Here is a 13,485-nt window from a genome sequence, read left to right as displayed (position 1 = left end):
CCGACGGAAACCTGGGACAAGGTGGATGAATACAGGGCGGATGCTCAGTGACCCGCCTTCCCGCGGAGGTGAGAGCCAGGTGACGGAGGAGGGGGGAAAGGCAGACGTCTTGCAGCACCTGGGGCGCTAGGTAGATTCAAGATCTCCGTACCTGCCGTGGTATGAAGGCTGGGTCTCCCAGGACATAAGTTCCGCGCAGGGTAGGACACAACCCGTGGACTCTGCCTCCCAACTGAGGCCTTAAAAAAGGAAAAGCAGGACACATGGTTAGTATTTATCTATGCCTTTCTAGCATTCAAAAGGACGCGGGTGGCGCTGTGGGTTAAACCACAGAGCCTAGGGCTTGCCAATCAGAAGGTCAGTGGTTTGAATCCCCATGGCGGGGTGAGCTCCCATTGCTCGGTCCCTGCTCCTGCCAACCTAGCAGTTCGAAAGCACGTCAAAGTGCAAATAGATAAATAGGTACCGCTCCGGCAGGAAGGTAAAGATGCAAGCGCAAGAGGCTCAGTGGTTTAGACCACAGCACAACCTGTGTCAACGGGTCAACACTGAACATGACTAATATTAAATGCAACTTGCAATACATACGACGGTGCTTTAAAGGTAAAGATAAAGGGACCCCTGACCATTTGGTCCAGTCGCAAACGACTCTGGGGTTGTGGCGCTCATCTCGCTTTACTGGCCGAGGGAGCCGGCATACAGCTTCTGGGTCATGTCGCCAGCAGGACAAACCCGCTTCTGGCAAACCAGAGCAGCGCACGGAAACGCCGTTTACCTTCCCGCCGGAGCGGTACCTATTTATCTACATGCACTTTGACGTGCTTTCGAACTGCTAGGTTGGCAGCAGTTGGCAGCCACCTTCCCTGCCCCAGTCTTAATTCTCCGCCGCTCCTTCACAATACAGTGCTACCTCGGGTTAAGTACTTAATTCGTTCTGGAGGTCCGTTCATAACCTGAAACTGTTCTTAACCTGAAGCAGCACTTTAGCTAATGGGGCCTCCTGCTGCCGCCGCACCGCCATCACACGATTTCTGTTCTCATCCTGAAGCAAGGTACTATTTCTGGGTTAGTGGAGTCTGTAACCTGAAGTGTATATAACCTGAAGCATCTGTAACCCGAGGTACCACTGTAGTCAATGGACGCAAGCGGTTTTAAGAAGCGCACGAAGGAAACAGTCACCTTGCTGCAAAAGGGCATTGACATCGAAAGCTGCCCAGCCCAAAGTGAGCATGGCGCACCTTGCCCTCTTAAGAGAGCTTCTGCAGAGACGGAGCGCCGGATTTTACAAGGCAACCATGGGAATATAAGCTCCTGCCTACCAGGAAAACTTTGCAAAGGAGGCTGCCTCCCAACTTAAAGGCAGGCACTCAATGTGTGCTGCAATGCGCTAGTCCCTGGTGTCTCATTAGTGGCCGGCGGTGTATTCTCACCAGAGACCACCCTGTCTGCCTGTGGAAGGAATCCAATGGATGCCAAGAATGGGAGTCGGAACAAGAGACTCGAGACTTTCCACGAGAGGCTCTCCTCCTCCTCCTCTCAGAGCAGGGGCTGGGGTTTCTTGGCAGCTATTTTATTTATTTATTGGCGTTATCCCACCACTTTTATTTGGAAAGTGAAACTAGACGTGAAACCAAATCTGAATACTGAAAATCCTGTAAAAACTCTTCCTCGCAGAAGATTTCCTAAAACGTGCAATATTTTCCTCCCCCCCCATTTTTTTTATTAGTTTTCACAATATTATAAACAAACAAACACATAACACAAACATAAATCATAGCCTTATTGAAAATTACAGTTATTAACTTTGTTAAGTGACTTCCTCGCCTCCCCTTGGTTGAATTTCATCGCATGTCCTTTTAACGGTTTTCCAAATCCCAATTTTTATGAAATTTAACTTAATCCTTAACATCCTTAGATCTTCACCTTATGGAATTAAACATATTACCGTATTTTTCGCTCTATAAGATGCACCAGACCACAAGACGCACCTAGTTTTTGGAGGAGGAAAACAAGAAAAAAAATATTCTGAATCTCAGAAGCCAGAACAGCAAGAGGGTGAAAGCTGTGCAGTGAAAGCAGCAATCCCTCTTGCTGTTCTGGCTTCTGGGATAGCTGCGCAGCCTGCATTCGCTCCATAAGACGCAGGCACATTTCCCCTTACTTTTTAGGAGGGGAAAAGTGAGCCTTAGAGCAAAAAATACAGTAATTCATCACTTAACATAAATACAAATCCTTAGCCCATTAAGTATCTGCAGGCTAATGTGCGATATTTTCCAATGATCCGTTACTAATATATCCCTGCTTTCTTTTTTTCAACAGAAGTCGAGATTCCAGGGATTCCATTGCAGAATCACCACTGAGGGGGGAGATCCCACCAAAATGCTACCAGTTACAGCCCATCTTCCCTTCTTCGTAAATGTATGAGGGAGGGGAAACAACTAATAATTAATACCCCAGCTTTGGACACTTTGCATGCACATTTTTTTTAGGGCACATCTTGTTTCTGTAACTTCCGAGCTGCCGGAGCAGTTCTTAATATTGCGCTTTCAATACTAATATTGTGTTTAAATGGCTGTAACCCACCCTGGGAACTTAAGGTTTTAAATTGTGATTCAAAATAACGAACCATGATTCAGACAACCAGAACGATGAGAAGGTTCTGGGGACAAACTCTTAACTTTGTGCTCATTCAGTGCTTGTCAGCGGTGGTGGCAGATTTCAGACGAGTCTTGGGTTAGATACCCTGAGCTGAGGCTCCCTTCCCGAGTTGAGTCGAACTTCACGGTTAAAAGCAGTGTTAGAAACTCATATATAAGCTAGGCGGCAAATGGCTCCTTAAACCAGAGTTAAAGGTAAAGGTAAAGGGACCCCTGACCATTAGGTCCAATCGTGGCTGACTCTGGGCTTGCGGCGCTCATCTCGCTTTATTGGCCGAGGGAGCCGGCGTACAGCTTCCGGGTCATGTGGCCAGCATGACTCAGCCGCTTCTGGCGAACCAGAGCAGCGCACGGAAACACCGTTTACCTTCCCGCCAGAGCGGTACCTATTTATCTACTTGCACTTTGACATGCTTTCGAACTGCTAGGTTGGCAGGAGCAGGGACCGAGCAACGGGCGCTCACCCCGTCGCACGGATTCGAACCGCGACCTTCTGATCAGCAAGTCCTAGGCTCTGTGGTTTAACCCACAGTGCCACCCGCGTCCCTTAAACAAGGGTTACAGAACGGAATGCCCAGTTGCCATTTGGGGGGCCGGGCAGCTCAAAAGTTGTATTTTTCACTTTTGCTCCCGAAATTCATTCTGATCGTGCGGGTGAAATATAACAGAAATTCTACAGGGTGGGGTACGATTGTGTGAAAAGGGTCCGGATCCAAGGATCTCCCAGGCACGCACCTCCAGGTGGTGGAGATGTCAGGCCGCCAGCCATCCTGGCACCTGGGCATCTTCGCTTGGTCGCAAGTAGCCAATAAAGGTAAAGGTAAAGGGACCCCTGACCATTAGGTCCAGTCGCGGCCGACTCTGGGGTTGTGGCGCTCATCTCGCTTTATTGGCCGAGGGAGCCGGCGTACAGCTTCCGGGTCATGTGGCCAGCAGGACTCAGCCGCTTCTGGCGAACCAGAGCAGCGCATGGAAACGCCGTTTACCTTCCCGCCAGAGTGGTACCTGTTTATCTACTTGCACTTTGACGTGCTTTCGAACTGCTAGGTTGGCAGGAGCAGGGACCGAGCAACGGGAGCTCACCCCGTCATTGCGGGGATTCGAACCGCCGACCTTCTGTTCGCAAGCCCTAGGCTCTGTGGTTTAACCCACAGTGCCACCCAGACCTCCAGGTGCAAAACCATAGAAGGGAGGAGAGTTGCATTTGGGTCCTGTGGGCATCTGTTTGGCCCTTGTGAGGAAAAAGGATGCTGGAGCAAATGGACCACTTGCCTGATCCAGGTAGGCTCTTCTTATGTTCTTATGAGAGCACAAGGCAAGTGAGGCATATTATATCATCTCCTCACTCTTGCATTTGATTGCTTCCATGTTCCAAGCCATTGGATCGCCTGAATGCAGCCCCTGTGCTTCTGTCTTCATTTGAAACCAACAAAGTGATGTCCCCTCCGCTACTGATGTGGTAGGGAACCTCCAGATGCTGTGGGACTCTGATTCCCATTAGCCCTGGTCAGCATGGCTAACGGTCAGGGATGATGGGAGTTGTAGTCCAGCAACAAACCTAGACAGCATCTTAAAAAGTAGAGACATCACCTTGCCAACAAAGGTCCGTATAGTAAAAGCTATGGTTTTCCCAGTAGTGATGTATGGAAGTGAGAGCTGGACCATCAAGAAGGCTCATCGCCGAAGAATGGATGCTTTTGAATTCTGGTGCTGGAGGAGACTCTTGAGAGTCCCATGGACTGCAAGAAGATCCAACCTCTCCATTCTGAAGGAAATCAGCCCTGAGTGCTCACTGGAAGGACAGATCCTGAAGCTGAGGCTCCAAGACTTTGGCCACCTCAGGAGAAGAGAAAACTCCCTGGAAAAGACCCTGATGTTGGGAAAGATGGAGGGCACAAGGAGAAGGGGACGACAGAGGACAAGATGGTTGGATAGTGTTCTCGAAGCTACCAGCATGAGTTTGACCAAACTGCGGGAGGCAGTGAAAGACAGAAGTGCCTGGCGTGCTCTGGTCCAGGGGGTCACGAAGAGGCAGACATGACTAAACAACAACAACATCTGGAGAGAATGAACCCAGTTATATCCCAGCGAAATCCCAGTAAGCGTTCGAGCCCTGAGCTTTAAGTGTGATCTTAAGGCTCCAATCTGGTCTTGGGAGGACAAGGAGCAGCTCTCAATTAAAAGAATGTGTTTTACCATTTCCGTCATGGTTCAATCCTGATTCCCGAAGGAGTAGGATCCAGAAACGACAACCATTTCCCCCCACTCTGTTTCCACGGACCTCTTGAAGCACTTTCACAGCACCAACCAGCACGGGACAAAGGGTGATGATGAGCCCTTGAGGCCACACAATGTCAGCATTCTCATGGACATTGAGGTTCCACCAGAGATGATCTCCAAAACCTACAAAGTTGGCCCAACCTCAGCCACAACACTCTCCCTCTGGAAATCTTTGTCCTACTTCGGGAGGCCTTACAGCAGGCGTGTCAAAGTGGTGCCTTCCACAAATTTTTGGGGGGACTACAACTCCCATCATCGCTGTCCAGCGCCGCACTAACAGAGGTCGATGAGCTCTGTAGTCCCCACAACTTCCAGAAGGTATTGCATTGGCTGCCCATGCCTTAGAGGACCAAAGATGTGTTTGTCTGTGTTTCCCAGGGGAAGCACATGCCACCGGTGGTGCGATTCGGCACCCAAATCGGAACCATGGGCAGAGTCCATTTTCAAGAACAGACACAACCTCTTTGTTTACATCTGCGTTCTGCATACCCCAAAAAAGAGAGCAAATGTATAGGGCACGGAAGCCAACGACGTCAACTTTTAAGTGAAACACTCACAATCCAACGTGATTGTACGACTTAATTTTAATAATTATATTTACATGCCGCCCATCTGACTTCCTCCATTATCACCAATTTTCTGCTTCTGGTGAGACCCTTACCAAACAAAAAAAGGAATTCCTCTACCATTTTCTAATCATCGCTTCTCAGTCATTCCCATATGATCTCGGCCTCCACCTGTACCAACCCCAAACCCCTGCAACCCTCAAGACAGGCCCCCAAACATGACCCACCAGCAGCAGCCTCCACCAAGGGGTCCCAAACAAAGTTGGTTTGACCCTTCAAAAGCACCTGCAGTTTAGCACCACCCTTAATTCTTCGCAGACCTAGTTGCATTAGGGTTCAGCCCCCAAGTTTAACCAGCCATCACAATATTTGTTTCATTTTCATCTCTTGCACCTTGCTTGATAAATCACTATGGGGTGTTTTTTGGGGGTTTTGGGTGGGGAGTGATATATATGCACACTTAATGGGCCTTAAATCACTCTTGAGGGACGTGGGTGGCGCTGTGGGTTAAACCACAGAGCCTAGGGCTTGCCGATCAGAAGGTCGGCGGTTCGAATCCCCGTGACGGGGTGAGCTCCCGTTGCTCGGTCCCTGCTCCTGCCAACCTAGCAGTTCGAAAGCACGTCAAAGTGCAAGTAGATAAATAGGTACCGCTCCGGCGGGAAGGTAAACGGCGTTTCCGTGCGCTGCTCTGGTTTGCCAGAAGCGGCTTAGTCCTGCTGGCCACATGACCCGGAAGCTGTACGCCGGCTCCCTCGGCCAATAAAGCGAGATGAGCGCCGCAACCCCAGAGTCGGCCACGACTGGACCGAATGGTCAGGGGTCCCTTTATTTTTTAAATCACTCTTGGGATGTTGCCTGCTGCCTCCTTAGCCTCAGGTATGCCTCTACCACTTCCCGCACCAATCGCTTTCTGCACCCCAAAATTCCAGCCTCCGTTGCACCACCCTCCTGCCCCCAAAGCAGCAAAATATTCTCCACCACCGACACTCCCAAATTTTCCCTTTTCTATAAAAAGTCAATCACGCCTCTTCCAGAATCCACTGCCAGCTAGACTCTTAATTGCACCCCTCCTCTGTATGGCTTTTTTCAGGGTCGTTCCCGTTAGTTCCTCATCCCCCCCCCCAAAAAAAGCATGGCAATTCGAACTCTGAACCTCGGTCCAGCCACACCCCTTGAAACTCCTCTCAAGTCGCAAGAACTTGACCCCATAAGTGCTGCAGTGCGACCCTCGAAGTTTCAGCTGGCCCCGAAACACCCCAATTTTGTTCCCTCCAGAGCTCCAGCTGTTTTTGTTGCTCTCCTGTGCAACCCCAAAAGCTTGCTCTACGCAATCCCCAAAATTGCACCGTCTCCACCGGCAACTTCCCCTGTGGCCTAGCAGACTGGCCCCCCAAAACCCTCTGCAAAGTCAAGTCCTTACAGGCATAAGCTACATGCACCCCACAAAATTCCAGCTGCTGCACAGCCACTACTTAAAACCCCCCCCAAAATCCAATGCAAAGTTCCGCAGGCACCACTCATAAAAACACACTTCTCTGAACCCCTAAATCTTTGCTAGGCTTCTCCAGAGAACCCGAATTGTCTCCGTAGCCGTCGGCTTCCCCCTAAGCCATCGCTGCCCCCCATAAAAGTACCCCCGGCCCAACAGGACCCCAAAACCGAACCCCCACAAAAAAGTCCAGCCACTTCACAACTAGCAGAACCCCTTGGTTTTTGTTGCCCCCCAAGAAAAGCCCCCCATTCCTGCACCCCAAAGTTTTTACTGAGACCTTCCCCCCCAACAGCACATTCCTGATTCTTCAAAGCTGGGGGCTGCACCCCCAAATCGTTGCAGCGCCCCAGAAACACCCCCTGGGAGCCCCCGAACTTGTCACGTTGACACTCCTGGGGCCCCTAAGTGTGAGTTGGGGTCCCTAAAAGTGTGGGTTGAACCCCCACCCGACCCCCCACCCCCCCAAAAAAAACTCCAGCTGCCAAATCCTTGGCGAGCCCCAGAAAAGTCACAACTGCTCCATCCTCGCCCCTGCACCCCATTGAGCCCCCCTCAAAAGTCGACCCCCCCAAAATAAGAGGCACGTCTTCACCTGCAAACCTCAGTCCTACCTGGAAGCCCCCCCCCAAAAAAAACACACACCCCACCACTTCTCCCTCAAGCAGCCCCCCCAGGACAAATGCAACCCCCACCCCCCACCTCGGTGCCCCCCTCTCCCTTTTTGGGGTGGGGAGGGGGGTGGAGGAGAGACCCGACTTTTCTCTCCCCCCCCCCCCCGCGCTTGACACTCAAACACACACTCACCTCCGCCATAGCCGAGAGTGCGAACGGCCGAGGGGGGGGGGAAGAGCCCCGGATGTGGAGCCGCCCGCTGATTGGCTCCTACGCGCAGGAGATGGAAGGGGGAGGGGGGAGGAGGCAAGAGGGAAGGGAGGAGGGGGGTAGATTCTGGGGTGGGGGGGAGAGAGAGAGGCGGGAGGGGGAGGTGCGAGGCAGGTGAGGGAGAAGGCAGGTGAGGAGCGGGTGAGGTGAAGGGGAGGCGAAGGGGGTGGAGGGGGGGGACCGAGGTAAAACGTGGGGGGATAGGGGAAAAGTGGGGTGAAATGCGAGGTGGGGTGAAAAGGGAAGCGGAGGGGTAAATATGGGGAGAACTGAGGTAGAATGGGAGGGAGCGGGGGGAAAGTGGGGAGGCTGAGGTGAAATGCGAGGTGGGGTGAAACGGGAAATGAAGGGGTGGACCGAGGTAAAACGTGGGGGGATAGGGGGAAAAGTGGGGTGAAATGCGAGGTGGGGTGAAACGGGAAGCGGAGGGATGGATGTGGGGGGGACTGAGGTAAAACGGGGGCAGGATGGGGGAAAGTGGGGAGGCTGAGGTGAAATGCGAGGTGGGGTAAAAGGGGAAATGGAGGGGTAAATATGGGGAGAACTGAGGTAAAACGTGGGGGAGCGGGGGTAAAAGTGGGGAGACTGAAGTGAAATGCGAGGTGGGGTGAAAAGGGAAGCGAAGGGGTAAATATGGGGAGAACCGAGGTAAAACCTAGGGTGGGAGGGGGAGAGTGAGAATTCGAGGTGGGGTAAAGGGGGAAGCGAAGGGGGTGGGGGAGAACCGAGGTAAAACCTAGGGTGGGAGGGGGAGAGTGAGAATTCGAGGTGGGGTAAAGGGGGAAGCGAAGGGGGTGGGGGGGGACCGAGGTAAAACGTGGGGGATAGGGGGGAAAGTGGGGAGGCTGAAGTGAAATGCGAGGTGGGGTGAAAGGGGAAGCGAAGGGGTAAATATGGGGAGAACTGAGGTAAAATGTGGGGGAGCGGGGGGAAAGTGGGAAGGCTGAGGTAAAATGCGAGGTGGGGCGAAAGGGGAAATGTTGCTGCTTTAAATGTCTAGGGCAGAGACAGCCTCTTGCTCACTCCAAAGCAGACTAAAAAATGAACAGACTCTAACCAGGACTAAGCGGGCTGGTGTGGAGGACTCCCTGGTCCTAAATGGGGTAACTGTGCCCCCGAAGGACCAGGTGCGCAGCCTGGGAGTCATTCCGGACTCACAGCTGTCCATGGAGGTGCAGGTTAGTTCTGTGTCCAGGGCAGCTCCATCTGGTACGCAGGATGAGACCCTATCTGCCCGCAGACTGTCTGGCCTGAGCGATGCATGCTCAGTCTAGTTATCTCCCGCTTGGACTACTGCAATGCGCTCTACGTGGGGCAGCCTTTGAAGGTGACCCGGAAACAGAATGCGGCAGCTGGACTGGCGATTGGGAGCGGCCGCTGAGACCACATAACACCAGTCTTGAAAGACCTACATTGGCTCCCAGGACATTTCCGAGCACAATTCAAAGTGTTGGTGCTGACCTTGAAAGCCCTAAACGGCCTCGGTCCAGTATACCTGAAGGAGCGTCTCCACCTTCATTGTTTTGCCCAGACACTGAGGTCCAGCACTGAGGGCCTTCTGGTGGTTCCCTCCCTGCGAGAAGTGAGGTTACAGGGAACCAGGCAGAGGGCCTTCTCGGTGGTGGCACCCGCCCTATGGAACGCCCTCCCATCAGATGTCAAAGAGAAAAACAACTTCCAGACTTTTAGAAGACATCTGAAGGCAGCCCTGTTTAGGGAAGCTTTTAATGTTTAATAGGTTATTGTATTTTAGTGGTTTGTTTGAAGCCATCTAGAGTGGCTGGGGAAACCCAGCCAGATGGTCGGGGTATAAGTAATCTATTAGTAGTAGTAGTAGTAGTAGTAGTAGTAGTAGCTTTCTGGTTTCAAACTGGCAACTAATCCGTCCAATTTGGACTCTTGCTGATTAACCCATTAAACTGAGAGAAGCCGACAGGTGCAGCTCTTACGGATACACCTGTGGGACTCTCTGCCACATGATGCCATGATGGCCTTCTAAACACAGCTGGCTCTTTCAATGGCAAAGTTTTTATCAGTGGTTGCAAGAACCACTGATCCCTATCTTTTGAGCAAAATGCTTGTTTAACCTGGAGGTAGGCGGTATGAATTGTGCATTGCTTTGTAACAATTTGTTGGGTCTCTGGACCGTAATAAAGACTGATTAATTGATCAATGGATTGGACCACAGGCGTGGCTTTTCGAAGGGGTCGAGAGATAAAAAAATACTTCTTTACATGATGCAGAGTTCAGGTGCCGAAATCCCGAGGGAGCAGAAAAGACTATGGATGCGACCATGGCTGCGCGGATGTTACTGGCCCACAGATGGAAAGATAAAGTTCATACCAGAGAAGAATGGCAGATTCTTCCATCGTGGAACTGAGGGCAGGTAATCGGTCTCTTGTGTAGACTTGCTAGACTCCAGTCCTGTTTAGCTTCAGCAAAACTTCCTCAGGTGCCTTCAGTCTATGCCCTGAAACATCGGGTTTTATCAAATGCTAGTCCTATGCAGAGCAGACCTTTTAAATGGATAACCTGGAATAGAACCCATTATGATGAAAAGCTAGAATTCTAAGAGATGAGGGGAAAGTAAAAGGTGAGAGGCGAAGCCAAATAATGTGGAAATAGAAATAAGAGAGGTGTCCGGGGCAGTGATAGGCAGTTCTCATTTCATTAAAACAAAAGACGGGAGTTCAGACCTCTTCTCTCTAATCCAAGTCATTTGGAAACCGATATGGTCGTTTTTGTGAGTGAGAAGATGGTACTTTACACATGCTCAGAAGCACTTCATATCTGTACCTTGTCTGCAAGACACCCTTGCGTTTGGCATTGAGCCCCATCATTCAGGAAGCATATTGACAGCTTGGAAAGAAAAAAAGGTAAATGGACCCCTGACCATTAGGTCCAGTTGTGGCCGACTCTGGGGTTGCGGTGCTCATCTCGCTTTATTGGCTGAAGGAGCCGGCGTACAGCTTCTGGGTCATGTGGCCAGCAGGACTAAGCTGCTTCTGGCGAACCAGAGCAGCGCACGGAAACGCCGTTTACCTTCCCGCCAGAGCGGTACCTGTTTATCTACTTGCACTTTGACGTGCTTTCGAACTGCTAGGTTGGCAGGAGCAGGGAGCTCACTCCGTCGCAGGGATTCAAACCGCCGACCTTCTGATCGGCAAGTCCTAGACTCTTTGGTTTAACCCACATCCCCTTGGAAAGAAACACACACGTAAAATCAAGTGACGACTTTTGTACGTCAAATGTGAACCATCAAAAACCAGATGCTGGAGACACAAGGCTATAGCATGTGTTGGCCCCATTCTGAGTAGACCCATTAGAAATAATAAGCATCACTAACTTAGGTCCGTTAATTTCTTTTTAAAATTAGATCACAACATCTATCAACATCCTACACATCCTAACCCAGAAGATGGGAGTTTAGACAACACATCCCGAATAACATCTCCAAACCACAGAAAGTTCCTATCCCAGACAATGAGAAGTTTATGCAGTTTGTATTAACCAAAAAGCTTTATACTGTGTGGGTAGCCCTCTCTTCACTTTTAGCCATGCCCGTAACAAAGCTGTACCAGACAGTTGCAAAAGCGTCTTTAAGCTTCAAACTTTTTGCTGATTTTATTTTGTTAATTCAATTCCCCCCACACAAGTGCTATTTTGTGAACATAATTTTCTCGTACTGGTTTGCCAAAGAAAAACACCTTCCAAATTCACCCACTACCTTTGGTTATTATGAGCCTGGCCACTACTAAACGAGAAATTGTTAGAGGTTTGAACTGTAAGTTAGTATTAAGGTAGAGGTAAAGGGACCCCTGACCATTAGGTCCAGTCGTGGCCGACTCTGGGGTTGCGGTGCCCATCTCGCTTTACTGGCGGAGGGAGCCGGCATACAGCTTCCGGGTCATGTGGCCAGCAGGACTAAGCCGCTTCTGGCGAACCAGAGCAGCGCACGGAAACGCCGTTTACCTTCCCGCCGGAACGGTACCTATTTATCTACTTGCACTTTGACGTGCTTTTGAGCTGCTAGGTTGGCAGGAGCAGGGACAGAGCAACAGGAGCTCACCCCATTGCGGGGATTCGAACCGCCGACCTTCTGATCAGCAAGTCTTAGGCTCTGTGGTTTAACCCACAGTGCCACCCACGTCCCACAAGTTAGTATTATCTCCCGCTAAAAGATTGCATTATTTTCAGTGAGTTTACCCCGCGCATAACTTAGCTGGATACAACCCAAAGCAAACAGAATAAATAATAAGTAAACATAGATGTGTATCACTTCTCAACACCTCGAGCACGGTGCTTAGCAGCGGAATCTATTTGGCTGTGACTCAAGCAAGAGGCGGCTCTCAAGAGGAGAGAGGACAGCAGCAAAACATCTGTATGAAGTACACCATAGCAAGGGGAGTTCCTTAAATAACCAGATACATTTAGCCTAGAGAAAACGAGGCTCAAGGAGAAATGGGTGAATCAGATTTCCAAATTCTGAAAAATACATCTTATAGGACGGGGATGGGGTGGAAAGAAGAAGAAGAAGAAGAAGAAGAAGAAGAAGAAGAAGAGTTTGGATTTGATATCCCGCCTTTCACTCCCTTTAAGGAGTCTCAAAGCGGCTAACATTCTCCTTTCCCTTCCTCCCCACAACAAACACTCTGTGAGGTGAGCGGGGCTGAGAGACTTCAGAGAAGTGTGACTGGCCCAAGGTCACCCAGCAGCTGCATGTGGAGGAGTGGGGAATCGAACCCGGTTCACCAGATTACAAGACTACCGCTCTTAACCACTACACCACACTGGCTCTCACCCTGGAAACTGTTTGCTTGACTCACTTTGGGCAGGACGACAATCGATCGGTAATGCAACATGCAAGGATTTAGATTCCAGGGTCCAGTGGCCACTTTTGAAACAGGTTCTGGGCCAGACTTCAGATTTTTCTTAGTTGCCCACGTATACTTGCCCACGTTCTTATGACATGGAGGCAGATCTAGGGAGATGCACAGATCAAAACCAGGATCTGATCTGACGAGGTCATTATATAAGGAAAAGGTAAAGGACCCTGGACAGTTAAATCCAGTGAAAGGCAACTATGGGGTTGCGGCACTCGTCGCTTTCAGGCCAAGGGAGCTGGCGTTTGTCCACAGACGGCTTTCTGGGTCATGTTGGCAGCAGGACTAAACCACTTCTGGCATAACAGGACACCGTGACGAAAACTAGAGTGCATGGAAATGCCATTTAGCTTCCCTCTGTAGCAGTACCTATTTATCTACTTGCGCTGGCGTTCTTTCGAACTGCTAGGTTGGCAGGAGCTGGGACAGAGCAACGGGAGCTCACCCCGTCGCGGGGATTCAAACCGCCGACCTGATCAGCAAGCCTAAGAGGCTCAGTGTACTTAAATGATGGAACTGTGGTGGAGCCTAGAAGGGCTGTACTGCTGCTTGCTCCCCAATGACCTTGACCACAAGGTGTACACATGTGCAGACGAGGAGGGCTTTGTCCTGAATCCCACTGCCTGGTCCCAAGAGACGTGGCCAGACACCAACAGAAGTGCGAAATGACAAGAGTAGTATGGGAACCTGGGGCACACGAGGCAAAATTATATGCTACTATA

At 50.7% G+C, this 13,485-nt stretch overlaps 1 protein-coding gene and 1 long non-coding RNA gene across 3 annotated transcripts in view; both read right to left on the bottom strand.

Moving 5' to 3' along the window:
• The window catches only part of MIER2 (MIER family member 2), a 29,623-nt gene extending 21,751 nt beyond the window's left edge, over nucleotides 1–7,872 (bottom strand). The window contains exons 1-2 of one of the 2 annotated variants that reach the window (XM_083421637.1): nucleotides 7,803–7,872; nucleotides 152–239 (exon numbers count right to left, since the gene is read on the bottom strand). In XM_083421637.1, coding sequence (XP_083277763.1) covers nucleotides 152–239; nucleotides 7,803–7,811 — 97 coding nt within the window. In that variant the 5' untranslated portion in view covers nucleotides 7,812–7,872. The remainder of the gene's footprint in view (nucleotides 1–151; nucleotides 240–7,802) is intronic. The other variant, XM_083421636.1, reaches the window with a different exon arrangement.
• A 989-nt stretch (nucleotides 7,873–8,861) lies between these two features.
• Nucleotides 8,862–13,485, bottom strand: part of LOC310668664 — a 187,234-nt gene continuing 182,610 nt past the window's right edge. Inside the window, exon 3 of the long non-coding RNA XR_014506770.1 lies at nucleotides 8,862–8,964. This is a non-coding gene — a long non-coding RNA (uncharacterized lncRNA). The remainder of the gene's footprint in view (nucleotides 8,965–13,485) is intronic.

This window comes from Podarcis tiliguerta (genome assembly GCF_965153285.1).
Source record: "Podarcis tiliguerta genome assembly, chromosome: 18".
Lineage (NCBI taxonomy): Eukaryota > Metazoa > Chordata > Lepidosauria > Squamata > Lacertidae > Podarcis > Podarcis tiliguerta.
Note: the sequence above shows the minus strand (reverse complement) of the source record. Positions and strands in the feature narration are given on the sequence as shown.